Genomic DNA, 24,276 nt, shown 5'->3' with positions numbered 1-24,276 from the left:
CAAACTGTCTAATCGTAATGGTTCTTGGCTCGTTCTAACTTCTGAACAGTATCCAGGAATTGTTTCAAAGAGTGCTATTTGGCCTGAGCCAAAACCATGCCACAGACCATTCTAACAATGTAACAGTACAGACAATTGAGTTCCAGTGCCCAGGAACGTTTCCCGGCCTTAATTTACTAGTATAGCTGTAACCTCAGGAAGCTCCCTGACAGGGTGTGTCTCAAAGCTCTCTGCATCTCGGTTTGGAGGTCGAGCCGCAAAACTGAGCGGCAAGGCTCTTAGCCTTTGGGAATTCCACAAAATTCTTAGAATTTTATTCAAAAATTCTCAACCAAGTCTAGGACATGCAATGGCTAATGAACTATTTAAGAAATACCACTTACTACTTTCATGCTTTTTAAGGAAGCACAAAATCCTGTTCCATTCTATCCTGTCCTCCTACACCAAATCTTCTTCATTTCTATTTACGAAGACCCTACAGATTTCTTAGTACAGGACAAATAGCCACATTACTTAAGATTATTCAGAAAGCTATTCCRAACTTGTGTTAGCGGAGCATCCCATCGCTTACTGCATTTTCTTATGCTATATAAGCTGCAGTAGGCTGTAAGAAAGCAACTCTGTGAAAGGTTGAGAAGAATTCTTTTCTTCCATAAACCAGCACTTGGCTTATACCTGATGTGGGAAGCAACACTAGCCATTCTTTCAGCTTATAATACTATTTTTTTCCATTGCCCATATGAAGACAAAAATTGAGGGAGTTAATCATGCACCCATTCTTCCACACCATTTCCTAAATTCTGCAGGCTTGTTACATTTTGGCTAAAAGAAATTTTTCCTTTATTTTTAACTTGTTCCTCTCACTTGTTCTATCATGAGAAAAAAAGAAAAGCTGTGCATTCTTTTTCACTTTCTTTGAGCACAGTTCTATTCCCTTTTTATGCTCTCTTTTAAACTGATAGTTCCATTCTATCAAAGGGAGAGCACAACAAAAATTAGAGTCAAACAGTAGCTGGGATTAGGTGAGATTAGGTTGCATCTATTTTCCAGCATGGCTCCTAACTAAAAATAAAACAAAACCCCACACCACACAGGATCATGAAAATATTAATTGAAATCTTCCCTCCAATATTGCTTAACACAACTGCTACATGGCTGCCTAATCATCTGGTACTGTTAAATCCTATAGGTTCTCTTCCAGTGTGACCAAGAAGTAACTCCCTTTGCAATTTATGTAATTTGACCTCTGTATTATCACACTACTTTCCATAAGGCAGAAATAGGAAAATCCTATTATAGGACAGGCATTTTGTCTACTTGATAATTTGTGACTATACTCATCACAAAGAACTTAAGGGAAAAAGATAGTATTAGCCACAGGATAATCAAGTGTTAGCTATGTGTTATCCAGTAATATTTTATAGTAGATATCAATGAATAAATGTTGATAATTTATTCTTACACATGGTTTGTTCCTGTATTTTAAATATGTTTATAACTGCCACCTAAAAACGACAAGTACAGAAGAATGTTACAATTACTCTCCCTTTTACCTCAGTCATAAAATGCTATTACTAGTAAAGAAGAGACACTAACAGTTTTCAATTGACTGTAAAGTATTTCAAATTTAGGAGCATTTGTATGTTTCTGACCTGAACACCTATTTTCAAAGCACTATTTAAACAAAACACAGTCAAAAGAGACTAGGATTATTTGATGGTAGAATTATTCCAAAGAAGTTGAATGTTGTTAACAACTACCAGAGAAGTTCTAACATATAAATTGAGTTAAACGCTAAACTGCTTTCAAGACACAGATGCTTACTTGAAATAAGAAGTAACTCATACTGAATAACTGACCAATGCATTAAAACAAAATATATATATATCATTAATAATGCACTATCGATTTAGAGGTGTATTTCTGTAATATTAACAGGAAGCTGTTGAATAAAATGAAGTATAAGATATCTGCAAATCAGTACTTGAATAGTCAGAGAAATTTCAATAGTTTTTAATATCAAAAATTGTCAGAAAAAATACAATTGCTCAGTACAGGTGGCTACCTTTTAAAACAGATTACTGTTCGGAAATTTTTTAAAGGAATTCTTATTTTTCAGATAAAGCAAACTGCTCAAATTTACACCTTCAGAATAATCAATACTTCTATTACTATTAATATCCAAATCTCCTATGTAAAAACAATATGGTATTTAAGTAGATTGCAAGGTGCTTTTTTTATTTGAAGGCCTATCAGCTAAGCTATGCCCACAGCTATGATCAAATGAAATGCTTTTACTTACACATTTCTTTCACTGTGATTATCAACACTTTGCACCATCAAAACCTCACTGCACTCTCTTAAAGACTTAAATACCTATGAGATTGTAAACATCCACACTACAAATAACGTATAATCTCATACCTTTAAATACCTTTAATGGGATTTAGAAAATTTGTCTAAAAATTGCAGTCTACGTMTCAGTATATTCAGAGACACTTTGGGGCAAGGAGAATTATTTAAAATTGACCTTATAAAGGAATGGACAGACTGACAATAACACAAAAAATCCACAACAAAACAAAACAAAAAAAAAACCCTAAGCACCCTCAACAAGCAAAATAGCTTACCCTTGTAAAGCTCTGTGAATTCGCTTGCATTTTCTCTGAAGAGTCTGAAAAACGTCTAGACAAAACAACCAAACAAAAAATCCCTCAGATCTTGTTTCTACTTTACATTTCTTTAAGTCTAAGATAAAAAAAATCGTAAAGAAAATGGATATATTAAAGTGCTAAGCCTCTTCATTACTCTTCATAATGTTCCTCGCTCCCATTTCCGTCATGAATGGCAGGTTTTTTAAGGTCTGCCAAACGCATTATTTCCCTTTATCTCTCTACTCCAGCTGCACTAGCTCATGATCATATGGAAAGGATGACACAAACACTTAGTAAGGTGATTGAAATGACAGATCCAATTTATTTATGTGTATATAATAACTACAGTCAAGCAGACTTCTGTTCCTTGATTCCTCTCATGCACTCATTGCTGACTCTTAAACAGGAAATTTTGACTCCTGGATCTACAAACCTTGGTTCTTTCCCTAAGTAAATGTCAATGCTTTACAACAGCTAACAATCTCAAAAYTTGCTCTGAATATTTCGTTGATTTTGTTTAACTTTTGAGGACCAAGCAGGGACTACATAGGACCCTCCTGTTTTGACTTCTATTGTTTTTTTATTATTTGTGACAAATTAAAATACTACAACTCTCCGCAGATCTCCTTCAGCCAACTGATGGTAATGAAGGAGGAAAAAAACCTCCAAAAATTAAACGTAATTTGGCCAGTTTTGTCCTCCTTTTATATCACTTGCCCTAGAAATACATTCTTAGCTCCTAGGAACAAGAGCTTTATGACTTCATCGAAATATCCTATATTTAATCCTGTTAAAACCCCAAGTGATTATGCCATGATCCTGCCCAAGATCCTTGCTTGGATGCTCACTTAGAAAACAACAACAATAAAAAACAGAGTGAAAGTGGAAATGAAAGAGTCCTTCAATTCTAAGGAAATATTTCCCCACTCTTGTGTCTTTAACCTTCCATTCCTCCATTTGTCCTGAAGACATTAATTTTCAAAGAAGGAGCAGATAATAACTCTGTAAAGTAGAACAATAATTTCTTATCTGGAGCTCAACAGTTACCATCTGTGCCCCTTTTAGCCTCAAGTAATTCATTTTTACCCAGAAGGACGATAGGGGTAGGAAAAAAAAAGTCAGAAAGAAAAATAGGATGGGAAATTTTTATAAAAAGAAAAATAATCATGAGTGCAAAACTGATTAGCTGAAAAGGAAGAGAGAGAACATATAAACAAAAAAGGGTAAGGAATCAAAGTAGGGAAAAATATGATTTGTTAGTTGGGGTGAAGACAGACTGAAGAATAGGATTTTCCCAATTTAAGTACCTGGATTTTCTTCCATAATATTCAGAGCCTCAATAGCAGCAGCAGCTAACAAAGGAGGTAGGGATGCAGAAAAGCAGTAGCCCTGACCAGACAATCGCTGGGGGGAGGGGAAAAAAAAAAAAAACAATTTTTGGTTTACAACAGTATAGAAAATGTTCTACAAGTAAATTTGTTTAAATTTAAAAGCAGGTCTCCTGTCCAGCTATAATGTTCTATAGAACAAGAAAGTTCCTATATAGAATCAAATGTTGTGTAATAATTTATATCATAACATGGCTTGTAAGTAAATAAACTACTCCCATTTCTCAATAACTAATCCTGCCATGCCATATAAAAATAAGACTTGGCTTACCTGATGATCAATAACAAAAGATCTTCCACAGCAAAATCCTCCAATAGAAGCCAGTGAATTTTCCATGTTTGCGCTGATGAGATCTATATCATCTATCTGCCATTTAAATTAACAACTAAGTTATCAAGAAATGCCTTTGATTAAATAATAGATATAAAATACATCCAAACATGTCTTATTTCATATTATTATAAATATTAGAGAATGTCCAGAATTAAATTGCATATTTAAATGAAGCTGTAATTGAAATAATTTCAAACTATACAAAAAGGACTTTATAACTTAAAATATATGTATCTGTATATAATTTACACAAGATTATTCTTTCAGACATTGTAATGTACAGAGCAAAAACAGAAAAAAAACAAGTTATATGGATATGGGCCACAGCTCTTCAAAGCACTCAGTGTCATGGTGTCCTTTATAAATGTAAGTAGTCCCACAGCAGTCAATAAGTTATAATGTGACTAAAATTTAAACCTAGCTAAACCAGAGTTTAGACTCCAGAGACATAATTATTCTATTTCACTCATTAGTTCCAAACAAGTTCTTCCTTTTGCTATGCTCTGTAATGCATACAGATGACTACTACTACAATTTGCTATTTTGAGTAGTCAAGAGTAAAAGACTGCATGTAAAAGGATTTTACTTATGAGCCAGTTAATCAGATGGTGGTTGGCAAGCATCACAGCAGTTTGTTTCCTTTTCTAAAGCTGTTTAACATTCATTCTCCCTTTTCCACACTCTGGATTAAATAGTTAAATTAAAAATAAATAAAAAGTAAGAAAGTAGAGAAAAGACGGAGTATCAGAATTCGATACATGACTTCTTAATTGCACTCTGACACTGCCCTTAGGAGGCAGTAAAAGGTGCTCCACTCTGAGGAGACACTGGCTGCCAAAAAAGCATTTCTTCTTTCCTCAGCTCAGGTGGTTGTGGTAGCAAAGAACTGCAAGGATTCCAAAATATATAGATCACTCCATGTCAGTACTCCTCAGCAGAAGAAAAGCTATACAAGACAGACTTGCTGTGTTGGGAAAATATTTTGGCTTAATCTGCCAGTAAAGGAGTAGGACAATACCTTTGAAAGGTCTAAAGAAAGCTTTCTCCTGCTTTTTTACACTGGAGTCAAAGGTAATAGACCAGAGTGGGCACCGGGCAGCCGTCACTGAGAAAACACTTCTGACTTACCCCTAGCTCCCAGGTGCATGTATACTGCTTTTTGGGCATACGGAGCTGGAGAATATTATAATTGTCATTTCACTGACTATCAAAAACAAAGATTACGCACTGTAATATACCCTCTGTTTATCTTCCTTACACACACACACACACATATATATATATTCAAAAAAATATATATATTTCAGGGAAGCAGGTATAAGAAAATAGTGTCAAACCCTGGATTCTTTACTGCTGCTAAGAAAGACAGAGGGAAAAATACGTTAAGGATTCTATCATACGTTAGTAAATACTGTTAATGTAACAAAAAACAAGCACTAGAATTTGCCTCTCTACAGGTCTCATTTACAACAAAAAACACAAGAAAATGGCACTTACATTTATGCCAAAGTGTTCAGTAAGTCCTCGTCCATGTTCCCCAAGAACTCCAAAGGAAAGGCTCTCCTCCAAAAAAATTCTAACTTTGTATTTATACTTCAGTTTTATCTAAAACAATGAAAATAATGCAAAATACAAGACAAGTTGATCAGAATTTAGTAATAAAGTGGGTTGGGGAGTCAAGGTAAATACAGACAACTAGAGTATCTCAAGTATTGCAAAAATGTCACCTCCAGAGTTGAGTTCTGTCACTAAGACATCGAAAAAGCTTTCAAGCTATTGTAACTATTTATTGCTAAAGATGGAGTAAATTTCATAAATGCCAGTGGCCATGTACAAAAAATAAATTTCTGTTTTCCTTGATAAGTTATCAAACACTTTCAAGATAATATGTTTTCACAGCATTTCTTTCATTACCTACAGTCTGCATAACAGGTGAATTTATGTTGAATAACAAACTCGTTCCTTGTAGCTACTGTTTATTACAGCAATATGAAGGTTTCTTTGAAACTCATTTTTTTTTAAGATACAACTTTAGTTTAACAATTTAGTAACATATGGCTTTTGAAAATATAGTAGATTTTACAAGTTGAAAACTAAGACTTTAACTGAATATTTATTTCCTCAACTATTATTACTTACTGATCAGGAATGTCAATGAAATGTGGATCCCAAATTGACATTTTATGAATATTTGAGGAAGGAAGGAAGGAGATAAAATAAAAATTATACGTAAAGCTTTTCTGTGCAGGCTTAACTGCACAATATTTGTGTTTTATTGTTGTGTGTGTTCATATACAGAGTTTAAAAAGCAAACTGAAACCACTTACCAATTCTGGAAGAGGACAGATGTCTCCTGTATTCATATACAGTCCTTCCACTACAATAAACCTTCGAGTTACACGAGCCTTGCGAGGATTCTTCAGAAAAAGATATGGTTTCAGTTCATATCAATAGTTACTAACAAATGAAGCTCTGATGTTTTTTTGGGGAGGCAGGTAATGGGAAGAGAAGGACAATAACATCTCCCTTTAAAGTAAATTTTTACTTTAGTCTAAATTTAGTATTTATCATTTGTAACAGAAGTTGAAATGTGTCATTGAACTATTTTTCTTTATTTTTCTAAGAGTTTTAAATTTTGTGTAAGAGTTAAAAGCTTTAAGATTCCTTGTTTTGTAACAAACCATAACTAATTCATTTGAACTTTATGCATAAAATACAAACAATACACCTACAGAGCAAATATTGCAACTCTGAGTCTCTATTACATTCATAAGAGTTATGTGCCCTCATTAGTCTGAGCATTTAGAACACTTTTCAACAACTGGTTTATATGACCAGATTCTCAATGTAGCACAATCCTCYTGGAAGCAGTTGTCTTCATAAGACGTGATCCAAAAGTGGTCATAATTTTCACATCACAGTCTGGTCTCTGAACAACAAAAGCCATAAGAATATCCTGCACTGGTTTCTGTTTAAACTATGATTGTACGATTTGACTTCTGCTGCTCTAAAATGACATTCTAGCTCAAAAAATGTTAGCAATGGAAAAACCACAAGTTGTTTAATGGGTTATACTACCCTCAGTATTAATATTCACCACTTACTTTCTTCAGCATTGCCCAGTTTTAATTTCTTATCATTTGATTGTATTAAATATTTATATAAAATGGAACAATGTCCAAATTACAGTCCCCTTGTTACTTACTTTAATGCCCTAGATCAGAAAATACCAATAGGACTTAAGGTTTTTCCATTCTTGGGAAAAGATCTGGAGCACATTTGTCTTTCCTAAGCACTAGGTACCAAAAGTATGCACAGTCCACTTTACAAGCTGTCCTAGCTCTAGAGGTAAGACCTACCCCTTCCTGCTTAGGATGTCTTGTTTGTGGTTAAACACATATGAACTACATTAAGCTTGTTGGCCACCAACTTTATGTTCATATTCAGATAGTTACATTAAGAAACTTTAATCATATAGCTTAGTCAAGGCACTCTGCTCCAACAAATCAAATGTGTTAGACAAACGGATTACATCACTACTCTGACAACTAAATCTAAAATCTCATGTAAMGATTATTTGACAAGATGCATTTTACATAAATGTATGTAGACTAGCTCCTTTAAATTTGCTTTAAATCAGATCCATTATTTATTTAGACTGATGTTAAGCTGATTGGCTTACAAATATCTATCTAGCTTACTTTTTCTAAGTGTTAGCATGAGATCAGCTTTCTTGCAATTGTCTGCAAGTTCCCCAGCATTCTGTGACTGAGGAATACAACAGAGCTAGTTCTTCAGTAGATTCTTTTAAAACTTGTACACACAAATTATCTGGACTTGCTGATTTTAGCAGCTGCTTTTGGGCACCCATCTGTATTCCTGTCAGAGTATGAAGTCAGTCATCCAGCTGACCCCAAAAATAGTTTTTAAAGGGAGATAACATCTTAAAAGTTCAGTGCAAAATAGATAATTGATTGAGAGGTGAAATACAGAAAAAATGACTGATATTCCTTCTATAAATCAAACTTAAGATTAGCATCACTGCTTCTGTGTTAATTTTATTATGTAGTGTTCAAATTGATAATGGGAAYAATTTGTTAGGTAAACACATTTATCCAAACATCTAAAGGACAAAAATCATGCAAGAACACCAAAGAAACTCCATATTTCAGTTATTTGCCCACAGTGATATCCCCTGCCGCCAAAGTCTGAGAGTTCACTTCCAGTGGTTACATTGACAAATGCAAAAAAAAATGATCTTGATTACATAAGCAACATCAACTGTTCAACAGAGATTCATGAAAATGAAATAACTGTCTATAAACACTGTGTCCATTTAATTAGAGAATTCAGTACGAAAAAAAAAAAGGTGATAGGGCACAAAAGAGTACCAACATTTAATCAAGGGAACTGTACCTTTTGATCTTCAGTCTCCTGTTCTTTCAATAGTCGTTCAAGGTCAGCCATATCATTATGTTTAAATAACTTGATGTTACTACGAGATGCCTGTAATCCCTTCTGAATAGCAAAGCAGGCAGCTTCATCACTGTAAATACATCAAGCCCTTTAAATTTGCACTTGGTTTAGCGTTTATTCAAGGAAGAGAGCTGGCCAACAATCTTTTTAGGATTGTTCTGCTTTTGAGTTGATATCTATACTCAGGTGTAGTTAAAACCAGATCTACTAAAGCATCAAAAATTTTATTTACATTTTGAAACATACTTCCAAAGCTTCTCAACTTTCCTATCACTATAACACTGAAATATTGCACCGAAATCAAACCTACAGGTTTCCTTGAAGTGTGCACTGGTCCTTTTGTTTGTATGTGACAGCTATTCATTTGACGGCAATGTTCCATGGACTGGGTACAATTCCCTAGTGAATTGTAATTGTAGTGTGGCAACTAAATCAAACCTTCTGCACATGCTAAATGCAGTAATTTCAACCAAGTTGCTTTTTAAACAAAAGGAAGAAGATCTTTTTGCCAGTCAGTGAGAAGCTAAAACAACAAAAGACAGCTAAATCCAGGATGCACCTGCATCTTGAATATTGTGTGCAATTCTGGTGATTCATCTCAAGAAAAACCCAAAAGTGTTCAAAGATGACCAAAAAAGATGATCAAAGTTATGAAAGAACTTCTATACCAGAAGTCTATTAGGCTAGGGATCCTGAACTTAGAAAACAGATAACTGAAAATGGTTTAAGGCAGACAACTACAAAAAATATAAGTGGTATGTAGAAGATGGGCAAGCAACAACTGTTCACTGTCTTGTTTATAAAAATCAAATGTATCAATTTAAACTATGAGGTGTTTCCTTCAACGCTAAGATATATATTCATACAATGCTCAGTTAAACTGCRAAATTACATGTCACAGGGAGGAGCACTCCAGATATTAAAGATTTATACTGGTTCAAAAGTAACAGGAAAAAATAAGAAAAATCCATGAAAGAATATTAAAGCCTAAAACTTCCCTTTGGCTAAGGAATTTTAGAGTGTTTTTACATTCTGTTTCTTCTGGTATTTTACTCTTCCCTAAACAAATTCCCACTGGCTGCTCTCAGGGACCAGATACTGGGTTTGCTGAATCCTTACTTTAACAAAGTACAGGTGTTCTTATGTTATGTTAATCCATAGTGATCTTTATCTAACTAATCCACTGCAAAAATGCATGAGGGGAACAACCAGCTTGCAAAGAAAGGTAAAAAGGCAATAGTAAATAAGAGTAAAGCATATATGACTATACATTTTCTGAAGAAGAAAACTGACTCCATACACCCTTGCATACACACATTTTGTTTTGCAGCTGAGTGCCCCAGATCTGTTTTTCCTTGAAAAAGCAGTAACTGGTTTGTATTTGGAGTATTTGGCAAAAAAAGAAAGAAAAAAAAAAGACATTTGCGCTTTTTGAGTATTTTATTGTATAAATAGCATTATTTTCTAAATGGTTAAATTAACATGTCTTACAGCAATCAAAAATATTTAAAGGAAGCCTTAAATCTACAATTTCTCAAGGAGAAAACAGTACTTACACAAACACAATGTCTCCTCTTTTTGAATACGCAGGAATAGCACTGGCAATTGTTGCAAATCCATATGAGTATATAATAGCTTCCTCTGTCCTCATGAATTTTGCAAGTCGTTCTTCTAACTCTAAGTGCACATCTACTTGACAGAAAAATTAAAACAAACTTAGTTTAATTGCTTTTTCTTTATCAGAAAGACCAACTATGGTTGCTTTAACATCAATCCAATCTTACTTAAACTGATAAGTAATCCACTATTAATCAGAAGCTCTGATAGATTTTTTATGACCAACATGAGAGCACCACATTACTTAAATATTTTCAAATCTATTTGTGATTAGACCACAAGTAACTGAGGCAGGGTTCTTGGTCTGTGATTAGGGAGCATAGTTACTACAATCAGACAATAAACAGCAATGTAGTTTATAGCAGTTAATTTGAGCTTTTTTTTTTTTTTTTTTTTTTTNTTTATTAAAAGAGCCTGAATGAATCCCCACAGATTACTGCAGAACTGTGATCAATGAAGGGAACCTAGCTTCCTAAAAGCTCACTAGTAATCAATAAGCTACCATGACTTTTTTTTTAGGAAAGAATTATACTTCCAGACTAATGAACAATCTTTAAGATAGACGTTCAAAGATTCAATTTTGTTTGATATATAGGGTATTTATGAAATCAAAATAGATGTAGCAACTATGTGATCATGGAAAGGACCAATCTGATTAACTGAAAAAGTCAAAGTTAGTCTTATGCTGAAATCAGGTCAAGCTAGCTSTATGAAATCATTTGAGTATAAACATGCTACAAATTCCGTTACTTCTGGGAAGCACTGGGAAAGCTCACAAGACAACAAACCAATGTTTTAGCCTACAACTGTGCAGCTATTCATTTATTATTGCTCTTTGGTTTCCAGTCAGTATTTCAAAATTCCAGCATCTATAAAGAACCATTTCCAGAGGCTGATATTTAACAACTTGCTGCCTCTTAATAAGAGAGAAAAAAACTCAGTAACATCCTCTCACACCAAACCTCTTAATCAAAACATTAAAGTCATAAATAAATGAAAATTTCATTCTTACTACAGCATTCGATAAACTTAATGAATAAGCTTTATCATGCAATGCAAAGGTCAGACTGCCCTCTTGTGGCCTACTTAAAAACGTGTTACTAACTTACACATTCATATTTGATTAGATGTTAATCAGCTTATTTTGTCTACTCTAGTGGTCAAAATTAAAGCAGACTATATTTAACTTTGTAACTTTCCTCCAAGAGCTGTAGTGAAAGCACAGAGTGAGAAAAGGCATAGAAATTGATTAAAAAAAAAAGAAAGAAAGAATAAGAAAAGAAATTGCCAGAGGGTAACTGTTCTTCAGAGTAAGGGAAATAATTTTCTGCCTCTATGTAGGACTATTTTGTCCAACTCGCTACCCCAGTCTGAATATCTTTAAAGGTCAGTTAAAAAAAGTTACTGACCAAAAGTGCCATAGAAGCCTCTAGGTCCACAAGTGCCAACACCATACTTCTTCAGAGATGCCTGGGCTGCATTCTTTAACAGAAAAAAATTACATTAAATGTTTATTCCTAAAATAGATCACCAACTCTTCTACACAATTCACACAACTTTCTTTATGCCACAATACGTACACTAGTTGTTGTACTATAATATAACCAGTTTCATAGAAAGTATAATAGTGTATTGGATTCTGTGAATTTATTTCACACCATGGCTATTTTAGACTAGTGTTTAAACATCATTTGTTGTGTTCTAATGAACACTCACAGCAGATACTAATCTAACATGATAATCAACAACTGCAAATGAGTCATCAGATTAAAACTTCAGGAAAAAAATAATGCAAATAGCATGAAATTACAAGGTTTTTAATTTTCCTTGCTATTTAGAAGTAGCAAGAAGCTCTTTGACAAAATTTGTGCTTTCTGAAGTCAGTCCTGATTTTGAGTTAATATACAAAGTGAAAGAATCATCATACAATACACAGTAACAAGAAGCACTCACCTTAACCTTTTCATTATCCAAAAGTCCCAGGAAATTAAATGATGCAAAGTTTATACATTCCTTGCCATTAACGACAATTTTATGAGTGGGCGGACTAAAAAGATTAGAAAGATCTATTGTTACGAGTGAAGAGTTAATGTTTTCATAAACAGTAGCTGAGCTTTGTTTTTCAACAGTAGAAGGCAAAAAGCATTTTCAGGATTCCCCTTTCCCACTTTTTCCCATTTAACTGCTGATTGATATAAAAGTTCAATTATAAATATACTACCAATCTTAGCAAAATTCATATTCCTGTAGCTTAATAAAGATTCCTTAAATTTCCTCCTGAGATATTTAGTTTTGTTATCCTTGTTGAAAACTTATTTCATACAAAATTGATTCTTGAAGAGATGAATAAAATTTCTCCTTTAAAAGTGATGCCTATTTGGAAGAAGGAATACTGTGAATAAAAAGAAGGAAATTTACTTGCCACTTCAATAATAAAAGTGAAATTTAAAACAATATTTTTATGATAAAGCAAATATACAATACCAAACTTGTACTGAATAGTATTTCTAAAATAGAAATACTAGCAGTAAGCAGATAAAACTATTCTGGTTATCTGGCATCTCAAATTTCTAATTCTGTTTAATTTGTAAGAGTTTGAAAAATTCAAGTAAACAGAAAATACAAAAAGTGTGGAAACATATAATACGAACAAAAGAACAATGAGAGTACGTTWTATATGAAGGCAAGAATGGAAAGTATTTTTGCCGTACAAAAATTATGGTTTAGAGAAACAATTACTTTAGATTTAAAGGAGAAAAATAGTTATTATCCATTTAGATATATACTTCATATCTATATTCTGTTTCAAATACCAACCTTGTTTTAGCAACTATACAATTCAATATTACAAACTCAAAAGCTGCAATCATTCAAAGCATTGARAAGTCTCAAAGCTGTGTCTGAATGCAAAACCTTGCATCAGTCTATTTCCATATATGTTGTCAAATATTGAGATCCTACACTGTTTCCCCAAAACTATATTTCCAACAAGTTTTTCCCATGTGGAAACTGGCGTCATGCTGTTTCCATAAATAACCAAAACGGAACAGTGCTGCTATGGAGCTATTGGAGAGAGTTCAGCGTAAGGCTACAAAGATGATCAGAGGGCTGGAGCATCTGCCCTATGAGGAACGGCTGTGAGAGCTGGGCCTCTTCAGCCTGGGGAAGAGAAGACTGAGGGGGGATCTTACCAATGTGTGTAAACACCTGAAGGGAGGGTGTCAAGGGGATGGGGACAAACTCTTTTCAGTTGTCCCGTGTGACAGGACAAGAGGCAATGGGCAGAAATTGAAGCACAGGAAGTTCCATCTGAACGCGAGGGGGAATTTCTTCCCTGTGAGAGCGACAGAGCCCTGGCACAGGCTGCCCAGAGAGGTTGTGGAGTCTCCTTCTCTGGAGATCTTCAAGGCCCACCTGGATGCAACCTAATGTGCTCTAGGTGACCCTGCTGAACTAGATGATCTCCAGAGGTCCCTTCCAACCTTACTGATTCTATGAAATGTCTGCATACAGTTRCTCAGAGTCTAGTTGTTGACAATACTTTCATGGGTACATTTGGTGAATGTGTGCCAAGTAAAACCAAAGTTTAAGTCAGTTACTTGCAACAATTTAAGAAAAACACTGAAGAGCCTGAACTTCACTGGAAAAACATGAAGAAAATTAAACCTATTCACTTTGAAGATTAAGTATATGTTGCTTCAACTAAGCAATGGTAAAGCTTGCATAACAGCTTTGGTAAGTTTTCATCTAATATACTGCATGTGCCATGCATCTCTATCATTCTATCTGTCAATCTATCACATTAAAYTGACACAGCTGAAAAAAGCAGTCCTGTCTTACTACCATGCACAGCAGCAACATTATACAAACATGCAGCAAACTGACTTGCGGAGCTAATCATCTTCAAAATTAAAACTAGATCAGTTCCTCAATCTGGCTCATCAATGAGCTGGACCAAATATTGTTGTTCTATTGAAGTCAAACATCTATTTAGGTTCACAAATGTTTGCTAGCGCAGGTCTATAACTATGCATTTGGGCATAMACACAAGGATCAGTACAGCATGCTACTAATCCAGTAAATCTAAAGTAATTTGCCTCCCCAGCACTACCTCTCAGTCCTAGAATATACTAATGTTCACTAACAACTTGCCTACACAAAACTGTAACCCTTATCAAAACATGGACATATTTTACTATCAGCTTTTTGCCTAATCTTCTAAAGGAACATTCATAGTTAAGCAGAAGCCACTCATAGAAAAATTTAGTCCAGTAAATAATTATATCCAAAATATGTATGTTAACAATATCATAAAGCCTTCTTGCAACCTCAGAAAACATGAACAATAAGTATTTGCAAGAGGAAAAAATTAATTTCTTTATTGTTTCCCTCATCTTATTTCCCCTAGCATAACACATTTCTTAAGGTATCATTGTATCATTGCTTATCATTCAGCAACATAAATCACTGGAATCTTGTTTAAGCAAAAAAAAAATTTTTTGATCACTGTTTTAAACATTGAGGGAGGAAAAAATTTGCCCCCCTCCATATTGTCAGTCAAAATACTTTTTAAGATTTTACCAAAATATTTAATACTTCCTAGAGTAGTTATGAGCCTATACAAACCCAATCCACATATTACATCAAATATGCAGTATTAAACCAGCACAGACTAATATAATTAAGACACATCTAAGTCACCATTCATGTAAGACATTAACAAATGAGAATCAGGGAAAGAGGACTACCTCATTAGCATCAATACAGTTCCTCCTAAAATGCTAATTAAAAAGGGGACAGAAAAGCTTTCGAGTTACATTTAGGATAAAGAAACTTTCATTTCTTTATTAACTCTGAAATACAGTCTAAGTTTATAGGCTAAGTTTCCACATCTTATGGGAAGGTGGTTAGTTGGCAGATCAGGCCTTAGCAGACAGATGCCAAGTTGTCCCCACAGCTGCTATTAAGTTTAACAACCACAACATATTAACATTCTGTTACAGTATGTTCCCTGCACTGTAAGGTTCTAAATAATTTAAGCATTTTCTGAATCAAGATAAAAGGTTTCTTTGTTCTGATTTTTTTTTTTTAAAGAAAAAACCATCCAAACCCTCCTTTTACTCTAAGGTACTGCTTGTTTCAAAACTTTGAATAACAACAGAGGGAGAAAAAAAAAAATCAAATCCCACTTTATATAAAAGTAGTCAATTAAAATAGGCATTCTTTTTTCAAAGCAGGCATTACTTTACTGTGGTGGCTGAGCCTTCAAAATGGAGCTACCTGTGAGAGCAAATGATTGTGCTCTGTCACTACATTACTTTAAAATATTAGTATCACTGGCAGGATATTAAGAATGTTTACATTTTAGAAATTACCAACATAAATAAACAAAGTTGAGAAAGAAATTCCAAAGCAATTTCTGAAATACTGTGACTCTTGGCTAAACCATCACAGATGTCTTTATAAGCCTCAAAACACATAAGAAAGTAATGCTGACCCCACAATTTCTTCACAAAATCTGTAGTTTCCTCACAAAACAACTTTGTCATCACACATCTCTATTTTTGATTATCCAAATCTACTACCTTTAAAAGCAACTACGTTTCATGATGCATCAAATGGCTAGCCACAGAATCAGTTTCATCTGAAATGTTCTGTGATGATACAGTACCCTTAACTCCACCCCTGCAAAGGTTGCTGATCACTTTTGGACCTCTAAGTCTACTCTAATATTCAAACAAAACATGAGAAATTAAAATCAAACAATATAGACTCAAAATAAATTCTAAGATAAAGCCCCCAAATCAGTACTCTAAAAACTGCTGAATTAAAGCATTTAAATTAGTAAACATTATCTYCATATTGCCTTGATAAGGTTGCACAGGGGAGACCTTCTTTTCAGTGGCAAATTCAGTCCTGTTAGCTATAAAGGCAATTCATTCATGAAAGCCTTCAGGGGAACTGAAATCCTTACTTAGCAACATACTTAAAAATATGGTCATCACCTGTTTGAACTGAAATAAAAACAATTTACTTCAATTAGATTTACCCTGAAACAATGTTATAGTTGAGAGCTGGGTGATCTTTTGATACAGGAGGAACAAGCGGCTCTGGCTGCCACTCTTCAATCAATTCTTCTTTTTCCTAAAGAAGAGGAAAAAATATACCACTGAAAAAAATTCCATTAGAAAAAAYACATTCTATTAAATAGCTGATAATAGACATATGAGAAATGATGCACAGCAGTATATGACATCTTTCTGAGACACTTAAGGTTAGTATTATATCAGCATGTTCAACTGAGCAGTTCTGCATTCTTCAAAGGGAATGAGCTGTAAACAAAGGCAGCCCAACTTTCTGTGCATTAAAGATCTTATGGTATGATCATCAAAAAAAGAGATACTAACTTGGTGTCCCTGTCAAGCTTTAATCAGTACTATTTCATTCAGTCTACTAATTATGAAAATCTTCCTCTACAGTACATGCGATTAAATACAAACTAATTGCCTCACTTCATATTCTAAAATGTTCAAGAGTGCTATATAAAGAACTGTGGTACTAAAATGCTAAGTAAAATAATACATATACGGGCAAGACACAATGGAGAATATAGACTGCAAAATACTCAACAAAGCAGCACAACTACTAATCCACATACCCCTGCCTAACCATGGAGGAATAGAAAAAGCACATTCATTTTCAAAGTGCTTTACAAATATATAGAAAAACTCACTTAGATAAGTTGCTGAAGGACATGCAGAGGACCAGTATTCCACAYACATTAGACTAGTCCCACATAAATGTACTTTATTAAAAAAATGAGACACAAGACAAGGATTATTTACCAGTATAATGACACAAATCTGGTAACACAGTTGTTAATATGGCAACTTTAAATTTTTATTACTACAGTGGTATTACATTTCTCTACTACTTCTCAAACCAGGAGAATCTTTAAAGCTGCTTATTTCAATACCTAAATATTAATACTACCATTGATTTTTAAAAATATCTCTGCAGTAACATTTTCCATTTCGATTTTTTTCAACTATACCTTTTAAAGACTTCAAAGCAAAAAAAAAAAAAAAGTTAGAAATCAAAAGGAAACTATAGGCAATAATATATGTTCAAYTCTCCTGCATTTTTATCACTTTCCTTTCACTAAGCTAATGAATAACTTCATTTTTAAGTATTTCTGGAATATTAATTAATATCCCAAGAGCTCCATAAAGGTCTACTTCAAAACTCARATGGAAATTTCAATAGTCCTGTATTTCAGAAAAAATATTTCTATGTGCGCATAGAAATATCACTTGTATTTCTAATATTTTGCAGATGTACTTGAAAGATCTTTTTATTTTACTTTTTCATGTTGGACTTCTTACCATAATTTTAATCAAGGGACAYATATTTGAAAAGAAATAAGTGTCATTAGTATATGCAATGCAATTAAATATATTTAATATTTTGAAGTGGCTACACTTATGTTGGAAGAGGTGCTCAGTTTCTTTATCCACTGTAGACAGACCACCGAGCCTTGCACGCAGTAGCAGCACATGAATTGGAATACTGTTCCATTTCTTCAGGAAATCGTTAACCACTTCTTCGAGGGCAGAATTTAAGCTGAGCAAGCAAATACTAGCTTTTTTTCTTTTTGTCTTAGTTTTGTTGAACTATAGGTACAACATATCATTGAACAGCTTAAATAATTAAATGTGTAAATTCAATTAAAAGCTTTTTAATATGGAGTTTAGCAGAAAGAAAAATGGTATTTCTAGAAAGACATCAAAACTACAATAAATCAGCATAGTAAAACTATAGTTGAGATGTATGAACACAAAGGCAATATGGAATTCCTAGTTAGTACTTCTCTCTCTCCCACTCATACTAAGTTGCAATAAGCTTTGATTCATTCTTTGAAATRTATGGAGCACACTGAAACTAACAACATAGGTGACAAGATGTAGCAATATCCTGACTTTGCCCCCTCCCCCAACACAAAATACAGTACACAGTGGAAGGCTAAACCTCAGTCTCAACAACAAAGCTTCACTAGTTCTAGCTCACATTCACTCTCATCTCTGTATCATTGCATTTTAATGGCACAGAGACATAAAGGACAAACATTTATACCTTCTTGTCTCATGTCTTCTCCTTCCACATGTTTTTCTGCACAGGTAATAGTGTACCAAAAGTTTCTGTGACATAAGTTTCTTTATCACGGTCAAGGACTAGCAATACTGAGGATTGAAATCAGTATCAACCTCAACCTGAAGAGGCCACCCAAACTACAACTGGGCCAGGCAGCTGGCCTCTCCTGCTGACCTTTTAGAGTAAATGCTTATGAGCATCTCTCTCTTATCAAAATTTATCAATGTAAGACCCAGCAAAAGTAGGTTTTAATGGAATGACTGTCTTGGAAAGCCTTTACTCCAATGTGTTCACATTTAGAACAGCACTGATATTTTGTATCTTCCACAGATGCACCAAACTTCAGACCAACTTAAAAAAGTAAAAATGTTAATATTCAAGTATACAAAGAAACCAGTTTTTAATTTGCAMCATCTTCAATATACACTTGATTCACTTAGTTCTCCTCGGTTCACTGTATGACAATACCCTTTTGATGAAAAAYCCAACTCAAAATTGGCAAATTTTCTCACTCTGGCTGTAATATAAGTGAACTCATCTCAGCTATTCCTCCTTCTTTTATAATTTTGATACATACACACACACATATATGTGTGTGTATGTGTGTGTATATATATATATATATATGTATACACACACATATATATACACACACACACTTACGGTTTGCTGGTTTATTTTATTTTTAAATACCAGATATGTTGGATAAGAGAGGTACTTAGGTGCAAACATATCCAAGATAAATTATTTAAACAAGTTGTTTTGCTGACCCTGGTTTTCAAACAAGGTTAATAATACCTTAATGAAGACAGCTGTTAGGTAACATAAGCACTTTGAAACAGTTTAATACATATATCTGTGTCAATATGCACACATTAATTTCTTTTTATTTCCAGTCATTACACTCCTCAAAACACAGGTCTTTAATTTGTTATTTACAAAATCATAGTATAATATACCAGTATACCATAAATTGGCACAAACAATGAGCACACTAGTTAGAAATTTCTCTCTTTCAAGCTGTACTAATATTCAAAAGAACTTTCACCTATGTAAGGAGCCTTGTCTCAAAACAACTCAAAATCTTTATAAGAACAGTCTGCCTCTCTCCTTCTCTGCAGAGCATCCAATGCCTGAATACTATGTGAGCAAGAGAGAGTTCTCATGTCCTACAACATTTCTAGGTTATTTACTAAGCATTTTCTCTGACAGGAACTCACCAATACTCTGACTAATATCAACATAATAAAACTGTTTTCATACTGCTGCTGTAATGGAAATTCTGAAACCAAAAACATAGATATATATACATAGAWGTAAGACGTTTGCTCTTAAGACTTCACAGATTTTGAGAGAAGCTCAGTAACATTTATTTCAAAGTAAAGAGTCATGTCTGGTGGGCTTCTTCCTCTCATACAAATGCTTGATGGCTTGAGAGCGCACACTGCATCATACTGCATCTCCTGTAACCCATTCTACATTCTTTACTGGCAGTTGGCTTCTTTTCTAAAGATTTCATTTCAAGTGAGAAGTCCACAGGAATCTATACGAATAGCATCCCGTCTAGCCACAGATTTATCAGTACCTCCTGAAATCCTGAGCTACCAAGGACTGACAGTCACAGAGAAATACTCTACCTTTCTAGTCAATGATTCAGGAAATTTTGTTATTAAAGGATGAGAGACAATCAGTCTGAAATTTGATTCCTGCTTGGAATTGGTTTGGAAGCACTCTTGCCACACATTTGACTAAACTCAGAACCCACCTTTAGGGTGGATTTCTTCACTATTTCAGAAGCGTGACTCCTCAGTTCACTAAGTTGCACAATATATCATCTACCTCCAGTTCCCCAGGACAGGCTGGTCCTGACAGATCATGTTACGTGGCTGTGCAATAGTGGTATTCTTTGGTAATTTTTATTACATGAATCCAGCTCTGCTCTGGTAGCATCTGCCACAATAATTGACAGAGAAACTCCAAGTATCATTACATGGTTGGCTGACACAAAGGTAGTCAGAGCTCCACYGTGAGATCTGGCCCATCTCCAGTTCCCGTACTCATACAACCCAGCCATGCTTTCTAGAGACTGGACACTATGGCATGAATCAAACTAAAATAAGTTAGAGAGCAAATCAACACTCCTCTTGCTTAGCAGTTGACATGTTACAACATGCAGCTCTACATACACACAGAAGCCTCTGTGTGGGATCTCATGTTGTATAAAACAGACAAGTATCAACTACTAGAGGATTTTTAGTGAAGATTAAGTGGTTTCTGCAATTATTTTTTTTTAAAAACACTCACCTTTATTATAGGAAAGAGACTGAATCACTCCACAATTCTGATGTGTTAAATATTAGTCTCCTTCTTTCTTTCTCCGACTGTAGTAGACTTATTCACACATTCACTTCAGTGCTGTATTTATGCTTACTTTCAATAAACAATGGCAGTAGACAAGACATTTTCTTCCAAATACTTTTCTTCCTATTGAAAACACTACCACCTCACAGCTCTGAAGATGGATGCAAAGTCAACTAGACTGGCTTAAATCTGGCTTCATTGCCAGCTACCTTAATCATGCCATCAGACTAAAGAATATTCACTCTATATTCTTTTCACTACCAAGAYACAGATAACAAAAAGCTAGAGGTGTTAACATTTTCAGTATCTTAAGTCAAACCATTTTMTGTAATGCGCCTCTTGCATATTTGCATGTTTTTTCTTCTGTGCCCTGCAACTGATAATACATCTAGTATCTTTGCAACCAAGTCTTGATCACTTTGGTTTCTTGCTAGCATTCACACTCTTTTCCACCCCTCAGGCTSAGAAAAGGTTGTATAAAACTCATCAGAACAGGACAGCAATAATATGTCTGCATGCCTCTATTCCTCAGAAAGTCTGCTATCACTGTCCCAACAATGGATTTCATTCTTACCATCCTGCAGAAACAGGATTGGTATTAAGTAAAAGCCATTTGCAAACATTTCCCTCCTCTCCTGAGCCCCCGCTTCCATTAAGATGCAACAGACAAGTTGCCTTTGCAATCCCTCAATTGCTCACTGCGCAAAGCTAAAAAGATGCAGAGCAAAATTCCCCCCCACAACACATACCAGTGTTCCAGATTTGTCTGTGTACTTTTGTGTACACCTTCAGCAAAATGGTCTGTCAGTGAATGAAGGAAGTCATCTGCAACCAGATTGTAACATTCAACATGCACACAGAAATATCTGTGTATAATCCCCAATGCTGTTGGGAAAAAACAGGTTTCWGCTTTGTTCAGGTCACCAATTATCAAATCCAGTTTGATACAAAAGAAGTAAAATGCTCCTTTCTACCATCTGTGGCAAAGCAGATGAATCTTAAAATAAATAAATAAATAAATAAAGTTATCCAAAATACCAGAGATCAAAACCATCTGACAAGAAAACTCTATTTAATGAATTATCCTAGTTTGTGAGTGGAGTTGTCCCTAGTATATTTAAAGACAACCAGAGGCTACTTAAAAAGTTATAGCCTGTCTTCCAAGATGATCTGAACATTCAGTGCTTCGCCAGGCTGGAGTACTCCTCGTATTCACTCCCCCCCGTGTTCTTAATAAACAAGGCAAATATCAAGAATCTAATGATCAGTTCATAAGCCTCTTCAAGCACAAAACTTAACTACTCTTTCTCAATTCCTGCTCAGTTTGTTTCTTACCTGTTTTTAGGACACTAAGCTTGTTTACCAGGTACTCCCTTTCTAAAGGGCATGTTTCCTGCAGATTCATTCACCTCTACAGCCCTATGTTTACAGATCTTGCATCCTATTCAATGATCCTGAAACACATTGTACTGTAAAGCCCGCACGCTTAACCTGTATCCTTAGTGTGAGTAAGATCAAAGTATGCAAGCACATGATATAGTTGGAATGACAAAGTATGAAAAGTGCTGCTGTAAAATACCCATGAATCTGTTTCACAAACCCTCCTCTGCACCACAAAGAAATTCTGGTCTTTTATGTTGTTCACAAAGAATACTAGTCTCTTAAGTTCTGGCAAACAAATTCTGTAAGTTACCTGGAATTTTGGATCAACACCTCGCAGAAACAAGTCAGCTGTTACTTTGTACTACACTCCTATAGTAGTACATCTGTCACTGAGAATATTAATGGCTTCTTATTCATCTCRTTATTTTCACATTAAGACAGTATGTCCAATCATCCTTCAGATATATCTACTGCAGCCTCTGACATTATGCAGCAAGTCCAACTGCAGACCACGCCTCAGACAAAAGAGTCCCGGGAAATTTCCAGAACAAATTCTGTTCATTCCTGATAGTCTCCACTTAGAAGTCATGGAGAAATTTTAGTCTTCACACACTATTACAGCCTTGTTTGAAGCAACTGCATTGCAAAAGGAACATCTGCTCCCCCAGCTAAACTACAAAGGTCTCTAGAATTCACTTTAAATTCTGAGAGTTACTATTCATAGATATCACACACAGAGACCACATATTTTCCTATTGTTTACAATCAAATAGTTCATGGGGTTTTTTTTAAAAAAATATAGTTTCCATTTTTAAAAGAAATCCATCCATAAAGTAGAACTGACACCAGGTTTTCATAGCTCAGTGATTCTTTGGTCACATCAGTTCTTTTACACTCAAAGTAAACACTGTAGTGGAGAGTTTAAGAGCAAGATCTCAAGTGTTTAAGTAATAAGTAGTTTCTTACTCCAAAGTAAGAAATCCTTTCAAATCTCCACTAAAAAAACTTTGTGATGCAACAATAGTTCAACTCATGGATGTTCGAACATAATAACAGCTATAAACTGATGCTCTAAAGAAGAATGTTTTCCTGACATACCTTAGGTGTTAGATCAGATCGTTCTTGAAGCTTATAGGTCTTGGAGAAAAGGAGTCTAATTATCCATAGTATTAGAATTCCTTCCAAAATGAGATGGTAAGCTGGGGCCTGGAAATAAAACATAAAAATAAAACTATTCTATTTTAATAAATCTGAATAAACTTGCAATAGTTTTGTCACTACTAATTATACTTCTAGTTGAAAAAAGGTTGCATTGCACCAGCTGATATATATTTCTGAATCACTAAAAATTGTACAAAAGTGCACTGCTTTGCAACTACTCCACACAGCTATTAACTTGAGTTTGAATGGATTTATTCTATTTGTTATAAAACAACTCTAAAATGATATGATAATTAGTTTCAATTCTACACATGCAGTAAATTGAGTACTAAGAGCTGAGGCACTGCAGATAAGCCTTAAAAATTGCACCAGTAACTGCGAAAGCAGAAAGCTTTCACAAYAGCAAACTGAAGGTTTCTGAGGGCTTGAAGGTCTGTCTCACTTATGGCTACCAACTTCAAGCATAGATTTTTGCAACTATATACTAGTAGCAACAAAAGCTACTATTGTTTACAAGGAGACCTCATCCTGCCCACAGAGCCCATTTTTGCATTCTAACGCTTAGTTTGTCAGGCACCTTGAGCTGATATTACCCAGCATGGTCACCAAAAGTGCTTTTGCCCCCATGCCACTTACATTCATAAATCCTCTTGTGTCCACACAAGAGAGTATACAGCACATCAGAACAGAGAATTGATCTAAGTTGAAGCTAGTCTCTTTGGATGACTAGGGCGAGGCAGGCCAGTTTCTT

At 34.7% G+C, this 24,276-nt stretch overlaps 1 protein-coding gene across 1 annotated transcript in view; it reads right to left on the bottom strand.

Moving 5' to 3' along the window:
• Nucleotides 1-23,585, bottom strand: part of SPTLC1 (serine palmitoyltransferase long chain base subunit 1) — a 31,883-nt gene extending 8,298 nt beyond the window's left edge. The window contains exons 1-11 of the mRNA XM_085323258.1: nt 23,463-23,585; nt 16,519-16,613; nt 12,423-12,516; nt 11,879-11,951; nt 10,409-10,541; nt 8,793-8,922; nt 6,704-6,793; nt 5,874-5,981; nt 4,314-4,409; nt 3,962-4,058; nt 2,631-2,685 (exon numbers count right to left, since the gene is read on the bottom strand). Coding sequence (XP_085179384.1) covers nt 2,631-2,685; nt 3,962-4,058; nt 4,314-4,409; nt 5,874-5,981; nt 6,704-6,793; nt 8,793-8,922; nt 10,409-10,541; nt 11,879-11,951; nt 12,423-12,516; nt 16,519-16,613; nt 23,463-23,585 — 1,094 coding nt within the window. The remainder of the gene's footprint in view (nt 1-2,630; nt 2,686-3,961; nt 4,059-4,313; nt 4,410-5,873; nt 5,982-6,703; nt 6,794-8,792; nt 8,923-10,408; nt 10,542-11,878; nt 11,952-12,422; nt 12,517-16,518; nt 16,614-23,462) is intronic.
• Between the last annotated feature and the right edge of the window lie 691 nt (nt 23,586-24,276).

This window comes from Rhea americana, unplaced genomic scaffold (genome assembly GCF_003343005.1).
Source record: "Rhea americana isolate MKP2758 unplaced genomic scaffold, rheAme1 scaffold_83, whole genome shotgun sequence".
NCBI classification, from domain to species: domain Eukaryota; kingdom Metazoa; phylum Chordata; class Aves; order Rheiformes; family Rheidae; genus Rhea; species Rhea americana.
The sequence above is the reverse complement of the archived record's forward strand: the minus strand, read 5'-3'. Positions and strand labels throughout refer to the sequence as shown.